The sequence below is a fragment of the Macrobrachium nipponense genome, chromosome 26 (assembly GCF_015104395.2).
Source record: "Macrobrachium nipponense isolate FS-2020 chromosome 26, ASM1510439v2, whole genome shotgun sequence".
NCBI lineage: Eukaryota > Metazoa > Arthropoda > Malacostraca > Decapoda > Palaemonidae > Macrobrachium > Macrobrachium nipponense.
The window spans coordinates 26,360,702-26,375,074 of record NC_087215.1 but is presented as its reverse complement, the minus strand read 5'-3'; the positions used below and the strand labels follow the sequence as shown (position 1 = coordinate 26,375,074).

Sequence of the window (14,373 nt, the reverse complement as noted above, 5' to 3'; positions counted from 1 at the left end):
CGTACACCACCCTATCCATCCTTATCCTTTACCCTTAACAAGAAATGGCAAACACTTCGTTTTGGGGTCTTCCATGTCTGTCTCTTATTCAGCTCCCGAACGTCACTTCCATGAAGAGTAGACTCGGTAATCCCTTCATACATTCCGACTTTGGCTTCTCTGTCATAACGTTATTATTTACCTAAGCTCAATACCTCTACGGAAAGAGGAGCGAAATACCCATATGACGTAGCCAGTTACCAATTACCCAGTCACGCTAAAATCATTTTAGTCTTCATGGCCACTAATTATTCTCATAACCTCATCTTTTTGAAATACTCTTAAATCTCCAACACTCCACATCCATCATATTTTTATCTACCTTATCATCATAATCTTGGGTACTTCAGCCAGACGGAGTTGTTGAGTAATAGCTCCTGTGCTGGGCATCACATTATTATTTGCATTATTGTAGTTCTTGATACTGCTACCGTTTTGTTTGTTGTCAGCTGTTAAACCTTGACTTGTATGCTGTGAGTTGGACGTGTTTAGTATTTTTAGATTACTGTAGAAGAAAGCTATTGTGCCGGCTTTGTCTGCAGGTCAGCCCTCAAATCTCAAGAACCCTACTGAGGCTAGAGGGCTGCAAATTGGTATGCTGGTCATCCACCCCCAAATCATCAAACATACCAAATTGCAACCCTCTAGCCTCAGTAGTTCTTACTTTATTTAAGGTTAAAAGTTCGCCATGAATCGTACTTATGGCAGCCCTATAGGTACCAGCAACATAGGCCACTACCGGACCGTGGCTGAGTTTCACCGGCTGTAACTAAGAGTTTAATGGGCCGTGACTTAGGCCACCACCGGACAGAAAACTCTTATTGCGCCGAAGAAACTTCGGCACATTGTTTTACTTATTTCAAGGTGAAGTGTGTTTGGTATCGTTCGTGGACGGTACGAACAAAAGGAGTTCTTTAAGCGAGAGATTTAATTCCCCTCATCCAGGCATTACGTCTTGCAGGGGTCGGGAGGGGGTTTTTGTATGGCTTGGCGGCGGCGTCGTGTTTCACTTCGCCTATTGCAGCTATATACATACTACTCCGTCTGCGACCTCTTGTTTTTATCCGGTCTGCTCTTGTTGCCCAAGAACTTCGCTTGTTCTGTTGTTTGCGCCGGAGTGCTGCATTTTTTATGGAGTGAACGTCATGACTGATGTGCAGTGTTGGGGTTTTAGGCCTACATTTGCTTTCTACCATAGAGGAGGGGTTTCTGTTGGTTTCCTAGGCCTAACGTGCTTTTTTTCATTAGGCCGAGGATCTGACGTGAGAAATGCACTTGTTCACTAGTCTGCTTATGTATGTGTATTTATTTTTATGCCTTGGTTAATAATATGAAGATTATATATATATAACATGTATAGACATACTTTTTTTCTAACTGCACGGAAGACTAAACGTCACAAAGCTAACCCAAAAGCACAGTTTGTCACTTGGATGTTTTATATTTACTTCATATATTTAATCATTCATATCAGTAGCAGGTGTTGCCAAAAATATTCCATTCATGAGCCAAGTTTCATTCATACCATTTGAACAAATATCTTATCATGGAAGATACAGAAAGAAGCCTGTGACTTATCTCTTGCCGCGACTGTCCAATGTTTCGTTTTCACTCGAGATTCCTTATCACCGTTGACACGGCCCTCGAATGACACCCGAGTCGCTTTTGCGCGCGTGCTTTCGCTTTCTGTTTGTACACACACACACACGTGTGCGTATATATATATATATATATATATATATATATATATATATATATATATATATATATATACACCTTGAGAAGTATTATGTTCACGAGTCTCTTTACGTATGTTATTTATCCTTATGTCTTGTTAGATAATATTAAGGTTTATACTTATGTATATATATATATATATATATATATATATTATATATATATTATATATATATATATAAAATCACTCGCCTTCTCGACCCTAGCAAGACGCTACCAATTAAAGCTTTTGGCATCTTTCTTTGTTTCGTATGGTTTGCTCAATAATAATAGTAGTAATCATCATCATCATCTGTGGGTACTGCTATAAGCTTGGGGCACGGTTTCGGTTTCTGTGATATGTTGAGTTTGACGTTTACCTTGTTAGCCCTCTACCTTAATCTGCTCAGTACCTTTATCTGGGGGGAGAGAAAGAGAAAGGGAGAGAGAGAGAGATAGTTGTTTGATAGATTTGACAGTTGTCAGCAAAGATAAGCAGTCTCATTTTTATTTATTCTTTTTTATTTATTTATTTGTTTTTTCACACTCGCTCAATACTGCTGATGGAAGGGAACCTGTTTATCATTAATGTCTTCACGTTTGCGAAGCTGCCAGTTTGAACAGCTTACGTGATTCGAAGTTTGAAGTAATCTTAAGAAGAATAAATGTTGCGGTAGACAGAGTGTGTTCAGCGGAATGAATTATTATTATTATTATTATGTATTAGTTATTATTATTATTATTATTATTATTATTATTATTTCGGGAATGTGTTTGATTCCCTTTTTCAGTTTATGTATATATTTTTAAAAATAAATCTCTACAGAGAGCTTTCGGGAAAGCTCTCTGTAGAGATTTAGTTTTTAAATAAATGCACGTACTACCTGTACATAACTGCGGATCTGTTTCTCATTTTCAGGAATCGATCTATTATTATTATTATAATTGTTGTTGTTGTTGTTGCTTGTGTCAAATATAACCAATGGCATTTTAGCCTAAGATATAGAGGAGCGAGTCTATTTTCGCTTTGGTATGTCAGTAGCTGACAAAGATACATGGGGACAGATACCGAGCAGACTTGCATCTCCCCCGGCTCTCTCTCTCTCTCTCTCTCTCTCTCTCTCTCTCTCTCTCTCCTGTCAGCCGGCAACATCAATTTGGTCCATTCTCTTGGCATGGTTCTGAACCGCGGTCAACCTTTGAGCTTGGTCAGCGCCCTCTTTGAGCATCCTCGGACCTTCAGTCTGTCTTCTTAGGGAAATTTGGTTTACTTGAGGTTCTTTGCAACGTCCCATCAACCCCCTACCTGTTGCGCAAACCCTTTCATTCCTCTTACTGTCCCTCCGTTCATATTCACTCTCGTCCATCGTACTTTCCACCCTCTCCTGACATTTGTTTCATGGTGCAACTGCTTTGAGGTTTTCGAACCCTTTTACTGTCAATTTCTTCTTCAGTGCTGAATGACCTCATTCGTGCCAGCGCTTGTCCCTTGGCCTAAATTCTCTATTCTAGTCCATTTATCTGTGTATAAGGGGATCATGACCTGTTAATGAAGGAATAGTCATGATTATCCTCTTGCGGTTAAGTTTCAACAAGATTAAATATATACAGGTGTAAAGGAAAATTAGAATAAAAGTGGATAGCAAAGATACGAGAAAATGGGTGAAAATAATAATCCGTTATTTAGAGCTATTTCGGTTAACACATACACGAAAATAATTCCGAGAGAGAGAGCAAATTGGATATTAAAGGACATCTGTAGCTTAATGCATATATATATATATATATATATATATATATATATATATATAGAACGGTGATAAATTTCTGACCTCCATCAGGATTGAACCCACATTGTTCAATTGAAAGACCAGACCGCTGCCAACCAGGCCATACAGTCTGGTGTGTTAGTTGAAACATTTCTGACTTGTGTGTCTTGGTTGGTAGCAGTCGGGTCTTTCAACAGAAATGACCTGATTCGATCCTGATGTGAGTCAGAAATATTATATATATATATATTATCTATATATATATATATATATATATATATATATGTTGTGCGTGTGTGTGTGTGTACGTAACGGTCGCCATTACTATGGATTAAAAGGCCAGCGATCTAAAGGTCCTCAGAGAAAATGAACGGTTAATTAATCCTGGGAAATGGTTTCCGGGTGGCACCCCACTCCATTGTTCTCTCGTATGGTCTCCTTTCTTTCTTTCTTTTTCGCTCATTTTCCCCTTTTGCTGTGTCCCTCTTTTTATGTCTGTGTTTTTCTTAATCTTCTATGTTCCCATTGCTCCACTATTTATTCGCGTCGCTACAATCTGTTTGTTGCTTTTTCTACTTTTCTATTTGTGAAATTCATTAGAGGCACTTGTTTATTACCTGCCTTGCAGTCGCACTTTCTGGTAAAAGGCTAGGCCCACCACCAGTAACTGTGGAAACTGCTGCCTTGCAGTCTTACTTTCTAGTAAAAGGCTAGGCCCACCGCCAATAACTGTAGAAACTGCTGCCTTGCAGTCTTGCCTTTTCACTAAAAGGCTAGGCACACCGTCAATAATTGTAGAAACTGCTGCCTTGCAGTCGCACTTTCTAGTAAAAGGCTAGGCCCGCCACCAGTAACTGTGGAAACTGCTGCCTTGCAGTCTTACTTTTTTAGTAAAAGGCTAGGCCCACCGCCAATAACTGTGGTAACTGCTGCCTTGCAGTTGCACTTTCTAGTAAAAGGCTAGGCCCACTGCCAAACAACTGTGAAACTGCTGCCTTGCAATCTTACCTTTTTATTTTTACTAAAAGGCTAGCCACACCACCATAACTGTGGAAACTGCTGCCTTGCAGTTTTACTTTCTAGTAAAAGGCTAGGCCCACTGTCAATAACTGTAGAAACTGCTGCCTTGCAGTCTTACCTTTTTACTAAAAGGCTAGCCACACCACCAATAACTGTGGAAACTGCTGCCTTGCAGTCGTACTTTCTAGTAAAAGGCTAGGCCCACTGCCAATAACTGTAGAAATTACTGCCTTGCAGTCGTACTTTCTAGTCAGAGGCTAGTCCAACGGCCAATAACTGTGGAAACTGCTGCCTTGCAGTCGTACTTTTTAGTCAAGGCTAGGCCCACTGCCAATAACTGTAGGAACTGCTGTCTTGCAGTTGTTCTTCTTAGCCAAAGGCACGGCCCACGGCCAATAAAACTGGAAACTGCTGCCATTGCAAGGTCGTATTGGGTTTTCTATTCAAAGTTGGCTAGAAACCCACACCGCCAAATAACTGTAGACTTTGCTGTCTTGGCAGTCGTACTTTTTAGTCAAAGGGTGGCCCACGGACAAATAACTGGAACTGCTGGGCTTGCAGTTGCTTTTTACAATAAACTGGAAACTCCTGGCCTTGCAGTTGTACTTTTCTATTTCAAAGCTAAAAAAAAAAAAAGACCCACCGCCATAACTTTGTAGGAACTGCTGTCTAGCAGTCATACTTTTAGTCAAGGTGTGGCCCACGGCCAATAACTGGAAACTGCTGCCTTGCATTGTACTTTCTATTCAAAGGCTAGACCCACCGCCAATAACTGTAGGAACTGCTGTCTAGCAGTCATACTTTTTAGTCAAAGGTGTGGCCCACGGCCAATAACTGGAAACTGCTGCCTTGCAGTCGTACTTTCTATTCAAAGGCTAGACCCACCGCCAATAACTGTAGGAACTGCTGTCTTGCAGTCGTACTTTTTAGTCAAAGGCGTGGCCCACGGCCAATAACTGTGGAAACTGGTGCCTTGCAGTCGTACTTTTTAGTCAAAGGCGAGGCCCACCGCCAATAACTGTTGTTGATGACAGCAATGGCATGTGGTCGTGAAAGCCCCTTTGTCAAACAATAAACCATGCCTGATGTTGTAAGGAATAAGGCGCATCAGGCAACCGACCCCTTAATGTAGGGATAACGGTTGGAAAGAAGATTAGAGGCGCATTGGGGAATAATATATTAATTAAAATTGTTTGCCAGGCCGTTACTTATTTTGTCTCAAATCATATTAGCCGTAAAGTCAATTTGTGTTTCTAATATTGCTATAATAACAAGTCATAGAAAAGATTTTACAGTATAGCATTAACGAAAAATTTTGGATTACCGTGAATTTTGCTCAGGAAGAAGAAAATTGAATATACTTGGTATATGAAGTTTAATTTTCGTTTAAAATATATATATATATATATATATATATATATATATATGTGTGTGTGTGTGTGTGTGTGTGTGTGTGTGTGTATGTATGTATGTATGTATGTATGTATGTAGTATGTATGTATGTATGTACTCGTATTCACTGACAGTAATCTACAGATGTCGTTTGATATTAGATTCGATCACTCAACCTCGGAATAAGCACCGAAGGGGAATTTGTGACTGAAAAGCGATCGGATCTCAAATCACTCATAAATTCCGAGGTTGAGAGAATTTGATGATAAGAGATATTTGTAGATTAATGCTTGTAAATATGTAAAAATAGATTCTCTGTGTATGTGACAAGAATGTGTATATATGCACATACTTGAGTATTGAAACACTGCAGATGCTAAAAGTACTTTCGTCTACCAAGACACGGTTACAGCAACTAAAGATAAAGATATACAGAAGCGGGAAAGGGCTATTTACATGGTGGGCACAAGTCCTAAGGGAATACAAAAGGTCAGGAGGTCACAGAACGGTCAACAGATTAAAATCTCAATCTACTTATTGGTAATCCTCTTTATTCTATCCTTCAGTTCCTTCTGGAACATATGTCTTATGACAAGGTCACCCGGTCATAAAACATATGTTCCAGAAGGAACGAAGGATAGAATAAAGAGGATTACCAATAAGTAGATTGAGATTTTAATCTGTTGACCGTTCTGTGACCTCCCAACCTTTTTGTATTCCCTTAGGACTTGTACCCACCATTTAAATAGGCCCTTGCTTCTGTATATCTTTATCTTTAGTTGCTGTAACCGTGTCTTGGTAGTAAGACGAAAGTATTTAGTATCTCCAGTGTTTCAATTTTCCTTCGTGGCTGTAACTTTGTTCGTATAATCATCACGATTTTTATTTCTTCTTTCGTTATTTGAAATCGAACAATACTTGAGCATATATATATGTGTATATATATATATTATATATATGGTTATATAATATATATATATATATATATATATATATATATATATATATATATATATATTAAAAGATATGCTGTCTCTCTCTCTCTCTCTCTCTTGGTAGTGCGTCCAGCTCACAATTGGTCGTAACTTCAGGACGGTACATAACGTCTCTGGGATCGAGATGGGAACAGTCCATAAATTCCAGTTTACCCACGCTGGTTTCAAGTTGACTGTTGTAGGCCGTATCTTGGGTTGAGAGAGGAGGAAGATCCGTCAAAAGTGTATGTCATCATATTGGGATGGCCTCGACGAGGCAATCCTCACCCACTATGGTTGAAACCATTTATAAAGTATTCTGTCTCTATTGCGCAGCTCCTTGTGTTTCTTTTCTGTATTGGCCACATATTTGCTTATTCCTACGCCTCCCCCCCCCCCCCCTCTCTCTCTCTCTCTCTCTCTCTCTCTCTCTCTCTCGTTGGATCGCCGTTGTCGATCTCAAGGTCTATAGCTTTAATCTATAGACCTTGGTCGATCTTTTTTCTTTATAAAATTTACAATAGAATCAATACAATGGCTTCATATACATTCATATATACAATATACACAATAACAATTTACAACCGCTACAAATAACAAATGTAAGCTTGGCCAATTTAAGGCTTTGTAGTGACGAGCTCATCCAAAAATTCGAGAAGTCAAGATGGGACATAGTGACTATTACTATTACATACATATCTGGTAAAAAGTGACTAATATATTCTTATATATATAATATATATATCTATATATATATATATATATAGATAGATATATATATATATATATATATAGAAGTTGGTTCCGAGAGTTGCCCGCAGATACATACGAGTAAATTATGGGTTTCTTTATGGGTTTCAGTTGCCAGTTTGCCACATATGGGAACCGCAATACAACGACAATATTATTCTTACCAACATCTTAGTCGAAACTCCTGAAAAATGTTACTGTCCACTTGATATTAAGGACTTGTGCTTAAGGTAGCAGTAAAGGGGTAGTCTTGTAGTTATGACTGAAAGAGTTTTAGGACGTCGAAGTGAGACATGAGATATGAATATAGCTCTATGCGTCTATTCCATACTCGAAAAACTAGGGAGAAGAGGAAGAAACGAGTGGCTTATTTACGACGGAAGCAATAAACACTTATCCTCTAAACAGAAGAAAGTTTCTAACAATTCCGAGTAACAGAATTGGGAAAAGAACTCATAAGAATTAAGGTTAGTACTAGGAGATAGACGCATAGAGCTATATTCATATCTCATGTCTCACTTCGACGTCCTAAAACTCTTTCAGTCATAACTACAAGACTATCCCCTTTACTGCTACCTTAAGCACAAGTCCTTAATATCAAGTGGACAGTGACCTTTTTCAGGAGTTTCGACTAAGATGTTGGTAAGAATAATATTGTCGTTGTATTGCGGTTCCCATATGTGGCAAACTGGCAACTGAAACCCATAAAGAAACCCATAATTTACTCGTATGTATCTGCGGGCAACTCTCGGAACCAACTTCTTGGAATACAGGACGTCAAATTTATTCGTTTATATTTGACACACTGTTCTTTAGTTTTGTGGGATTTTATTTCATATTCTGTAAGACAGGCTGGAATAATTGTCCCGTCTAGAAAAGCAACAGAGAGAACGCTCTCTTAGGTTCTGTAGTAATTATTAAACGAAAAGACGGTACGCGCCAAAGTACTATCCCGTACGCCAGTGGTCGGTGACGCTCTCATCGATGAGAATTATTCCTAATGGGCAACTGTTTGGCCAGGCTCGCTGGCCGAGTCGCCACAGCAACACATTTCATGATTTTTCATCTTGTTTCTAACAGCCGAAGCCGCATTCCATTCCAGTCACATGTCTCAGAACGCTGGTATTTGGAAAGAACTGAGAAAGGAGTAATAAAGTAATTTTGTTGTAATACTGTCTCAGATTAGACGGGGTGGTTTGAGTGTGGTATCTTTCAATATAAAAGAAAAAAGAATAGCGAGGTAATTCTTGTTATGGAACTTCATTTTCATTAGAAAACCCCAAGTCATGAATGTTCAGCCTTCAGACATGGGTAATTCTCTCCGCCTTTTCTCTGTCACGCGAGTCATGTTTTGTCCCGTCATTGTATGCCTGTCTACACGAAACTTTTCATAACACCCGTCTGCAACCTTCAAGAACAGTGTGCAGAGGTAGGAAGGATAATGGAAGATGAAATGGACGTTCAAATATGCCACAGATAAAGAGCAGTGAAGGGAAAGCATTATAACCAAACAAGTTTATGAGGGAGCCGTTCATGTTGATTAGGCCGTGTCGGCATAAGGACATCTAAATCTACAACAGTTGTTGGGTTCTGAGCCAGTGTTACCAGATGATCTGCAACTTCAAGGGTCACAACAGTCAGCTTCACGAAGTCTCTCTCTCTCTCTCTCTCTCTCTTGTGATTTGAAGTTCGTATTTACTGTTTGCTACCCGCCCCCTTGTTTGCAAGCAGTCATCTCTCTCCATTTCATAGTGTTGTTGTGTATCTAGATGTCTGCATTTAATTATGTGGAAGTGATGGCCAATTCTTAACTGCTTCTTTCATTACTGACAGTGGTTCGAAATTAACGGAGTAAGAATAAATTGTAGTTTACCATCCGAGCATGCTATGTAAGAAAACGGGTTTACGTCTGTCGGGTTACTAAACCACTCTTGCCGTAAAGCTGTTAACTCCTGATATTTCCATATCGTTTCTCGTGTAAATTGACTTTAGGCGATTAACAGGGTAATGTATAGTCACAGTCATTGCTGAGACAAGAAAGAAGTGAGCAAGTGTTGCAAGGCAGGACTATCTCAATACCAAATCCCTTTGCCTCGAAGCAATTTGCAGTAGTCCCAAACCATTCAGTAGTGTAGCATTCTTGTCTTTGGATACTGAAACCTAGTGGTATAGGGTCGAACAGTCCGTTGCCATTACCCAGACAACGCTTCGATTAGTTTTTTATTCTATTTTTGTTTCTTTCCAGTGCAGTAAACGTGCGTTCTGATCAGTAATTTAGTGATGTGATTATAGCCAGTACACCGAATTAACGTCATCATCGTGTTGGAAAGTCGTTTTGAAATTTATTCCATGATTTCTCCTCATGAAACATACAAGAAAGAAACTAAAGGGAAGCGTTTGTAACGCTTGCAAGGTTGCATGTGTTACACAACTCGTGTTAGCAATCTCGAGCCCGTGTGTTGAAGAGACCCTTTTGCTACGCGAACGAAGAGACATGGAGAAATAATCCGATGACGTATCTCATTGGAGAGAAAGGAAGAGAAGGGACTAATTGTCAATAATTGCAAGAGGAAACGAGGGAAAAAAAAAGGGAGGGGGTAGAAGGGAAAAGTGGAAGTGGGTCTTTGGCCAGAGACGAGAACAAGTAGAGAGAGAGCCACCGCATAGCTCCTCGAACTCCTCACAAACGTCGCCCCGCCAAAAAGGCGCCAAACTAAAGGCAGTATCTCTCTCCTCTCTCTCTCTCTCTCTCTCTCTCTCTCTCTCTCTCCGCCGCTGTATACTATCCCTACACCCTACTGTCCTCATCGTAACCCCGACCCCGTCCGTTGAAAGGAACACACACAAACGCACGACATTCGCCGAGGGCCTTCAGTTCACTTTCACTACATTTTTGTTGCTGTAGTTACCCTATAGTGTACTGCTCTTCTTTACTGCAGTCGTTTTTTTTTAATAGCTTTTCCAAGCAGAACGTTGATGAGGCTCAACATGATAAGCTGCGGGGAGGTGAATGAATGGCCTTTATTGACTCCCTTGTTATGCCAGCATTAATAGTGGAACGCTTTCATAAAGAGGACGCAGTTACGAAATAGATGTCGCCATGAGGGACAATTCAATCTTTACCAATTACTCCTCTGCTTGTGTTGTTTGATTGAGACTATTGTAAACGGAACGCCTAACAGATATATTGTATTTTATATAACTGCATATTTAACACACAAAAAAGTGATTGTTTTGTAGCTTTCGCCGGTGTTTGTTGTCCTGTCATAAATGAATGCATTGATTAAACTGAGAATGAACAGGCACAGAATCAAAGACTCTTTTCATAAGGAGATCAGGGTTGTTGTTGTTTTTTTTTAATTAGACTTATGTGAAATTTAGGTTTTCTTCTCAAATTACATTTCTTCAGTTTTATACAGCGTTGGAGGTTGAATTTTTATAGCCGCTGAAATTCCACGGGTCTTAATTATAGTAATAGTGCTGATACTTACATCAGTATAAACATTTTTGTCAAATATGTTTTTGTTTATTTATTTAATGATTTTGTGTCAAAGTATGTATTTGTTTATTTATTTAATGATTTATTTATTTATTTATTTTATTTCCCCAGGCCCCTGTAAGAGTGGTGGCCGGTAATAAAGTCGCAGGGAAAAAGACAGAAAAAGTAATAATTTTGGTTAGGATATTAATGTGATTTATTTCTGTGACTTTTTTACCTGGATTCGTAAAAGTATGTCAATTCGAAGTTCTTTTTAATCGAGCTTTGGGACGTTCCAGTGACGTCCCCGGGGGGCGGGACTTGTTTTCCCTCCCTCGCTTTGTCGTTCATTCATCCACTCATCATCCCCGTTTCCTTCCCTCTGCAGGAGGCTGTTGTGGCGCCACATCGAAGAAGACCATCGTGGGAGGATGGGCGTGGGCCTGGTGGTTCGTCACCGACGTGCAGCGGCTTTCGCTCGAGGTAGGCCTATGTGGGTTTCCGTAGTTGCTCTAACTAGGGAAACTGAAGTCTTATTCGTCTGCTTGTTTCTTAATACAGATGGGCTTCAGCCCGGAGGTTTTGTAATTATTATTAGCATTAGCAACACCATAGTAGAACGAAACATTATTGCAAATTCTACGATAGGACTAAGTTTAACCGCGTGAGCGTTGTCTTGATTAGTCCTACATACAATTCACAGGCAGTTCTTGTTAGCCTATACCCTTAGTTATATAGTTAAGAAAAAATATACAAAGAAAGGCTTATATAAAGCATAAGCTAGGGCAAGAAATGGACTCAGTTTTTTCCCACAATCAAATTTCCAAGGTCGTGTACTGAATAATGGCGATGTCATTTATGTGCAGGAATGTTGCCATTGACGAGGTACGTAAACAAGGTTTGGTGTTTATAAATTTATACGTATCAGAAATGATCCCAATATCATTTTTAATACTCGAAATATTAAACTAGCCTCCCTAAAAAGGAAAGTTTGTCAATATTTCTAAAGCTTGAAATGTTCTGGAAGTAAACACGACCCTGATGGCCCTGTTGTTTTCATAACAGAAAGATTTCATTGTTTTTAAATGCTGCATAACTCCCCGAAGTCTTTGGGTCTCGTGAACAGATCATGGGCGGGAAAACAAGAAAGGCACTCTACTGGCGTAGCGGTCACCTTAGTGCCCGAGGAAACTAACCCCCCAAAGTCGTTGAACCTTTGGCGTCGGTGTTTCAGCCCCGGATTAGAGTAAAGTGGGAGAGAAGGAGAGGTTAGAATGCCCCAAGCGTCCTGCTGACTTGGCATGGTTCCGCTTACGCTCCTCAGACGGTCAGAGACGTACCCGCGAGCTTGGGTCACGCCTATCCCCGCTGCTGTAGCTGGCTACCATTGCGTTACTCTTAATTCGTAGTAATTTAAGTATATTGATTTATAAAAAATATTATGACCATATATATATATATGTTGATTTTGTACATAAATTACATATATTCTATATGTATTGAATTGTAAAACGAACTTTAAATTGTATTATTTAAGTAAAAAAAAAAAAATCATAGTAATCCAATAGAAAATGAGCCCATTAGATTATACCTCTTTTATTCTCTTTTATTAACTAATAATACGCAGTGTACTATTTGTGCGTGTCCCACAGTTGCAGAAAAGCCAGTATGGGTCATGTGGTGTAATTAATTCTCAGCAACTGTGGGTCATTGCGTTTGTGCCAACCCGATAATTAACATTGGAGTGAAAATTCATCTTAGAAACAATGGTGTGTACGAGGAGCACGATGCACATAGAGCCCGGAATTGGGATAACAGTGAAAGGGACGAACTGACAACATAGACGTATAAAGCATAAAAAGAATACAAAGATTCAAGTACATAGACACACTCATGAAAAACTAAATTAAAATAAAGAAAAATTATGACCCCCCTTTTCACAGCAACAATTAACATTGAATACATTTACATAAGTGTGGTTTTATGACGTGAAATTTCAATTGCCCAAAAGGATCGTAATATTCACTTTCCACAACAAAACATGACACACTGGACAGGATTATGACATTCTCTGTTCACACTGTGACGGACGCATCTATTCATAACCTGCTCTCTCGCGCTATGGATGGCACCTACACAGTCTCTTAGGGGGCCCCATTCACGCACCGGTACTACCTGCAGGTCTCCGGTTTGGGGTGGAGCTTCAGTGGCCGGACGACCGAAATTGTACCCATACATTACGCAGGCGGCGTGAGTGAAATCAGGTTAGTCTACTCTCGGCCAGCAATTGGGAAGGTGTCATCAGAGAGGGCGCTGCAGATTCTAGCTCTTTGTATTGTAGCTTACGAGAAACGTAAGCAGCCGAGAAGGAGGAAGGGGGTTTGAATGAAGGAATGGCTACCAAAAAGAGAAGTACTATCACACACAAACCTGTTGTCACATTTAGTATGGGAGCCTCATGATTTCTTTAACTCTACAAATGGATGACTCTACATTTCGCAAGCTTCTAGACCTTGTGGCACCACATATACAGAGGAAAGACACTTGCGTGAGATCTGCTGTATAACCAAGGGATAGACTTGCTGCAACTCTCCGGTATTTAGCAACAGGAAGATCTTACGAAGACCTGAAATTCAGCGTAGCAGTATCACCACAAGCTTTGGGACGCATAATTCCAGAAACTTGCGAAGTTATATGGAAGGTATTAAGGAAAGAATATATGAAGATAAGTGTATTATGTTTATAGTATATTAATTTTTATCATTATTAGGTTTGTATCCTCACATACATTACGTTTTTAGGTTACCCAAAGCTCCCCATGAAAAAACAGGATGTGCAGAAGCTTAGTGTTATATACTTCCTATTTTTATTCTTATTAAATGATGCCAACATTTGTATTAAACATTAATATAATGTTCAGTCATAAGAATTGCAAAATACTCTTTGCTATGGCAAAGTAAGAAGTATTAAATGGAATGTTCTAATAACTCAAGACAAAACAACAGCCCTATATAGAACATCATTTATTAATTTTTTAGCTAATTTTCGTTGTTCATCGTCAACTTTACGCAATTTACTTGCAATTAATTAACCAAACAAATCATATTCATCTTCTTCACGTGCTCCTGGTAATTTGTTCCCAGTGATGCCCAGAACCTCCATCAGCCTTGTTGCTCACTGACGGTCCGTGGTTGGCGGCTCTGTTTTTGCAGGTGGTAATGGAAGGGGTCTTGAA

At 39.5% G+C, this 14,373-nt stretch overlaps 1 protein-coding gene across 1 annotated transcript in view; it reads left to right on the top strand.

The window, feature by feature from the left end:
• LOC135200081 (flotillin-2-like) overlaps positions 1 to 14,373 on the top strand; it is a 139,189-nt gene that overhangs the window by 83,360 nt on the left and 41,456 nt on the right. Inside the window, 1 exon segment of the mRNA XM_064228381.1 lies at positions 11,527 to 11,621. Coding sequence (XP_064084451.1) covers positions 11,527 to 11,621 — 95 coding nt within the window.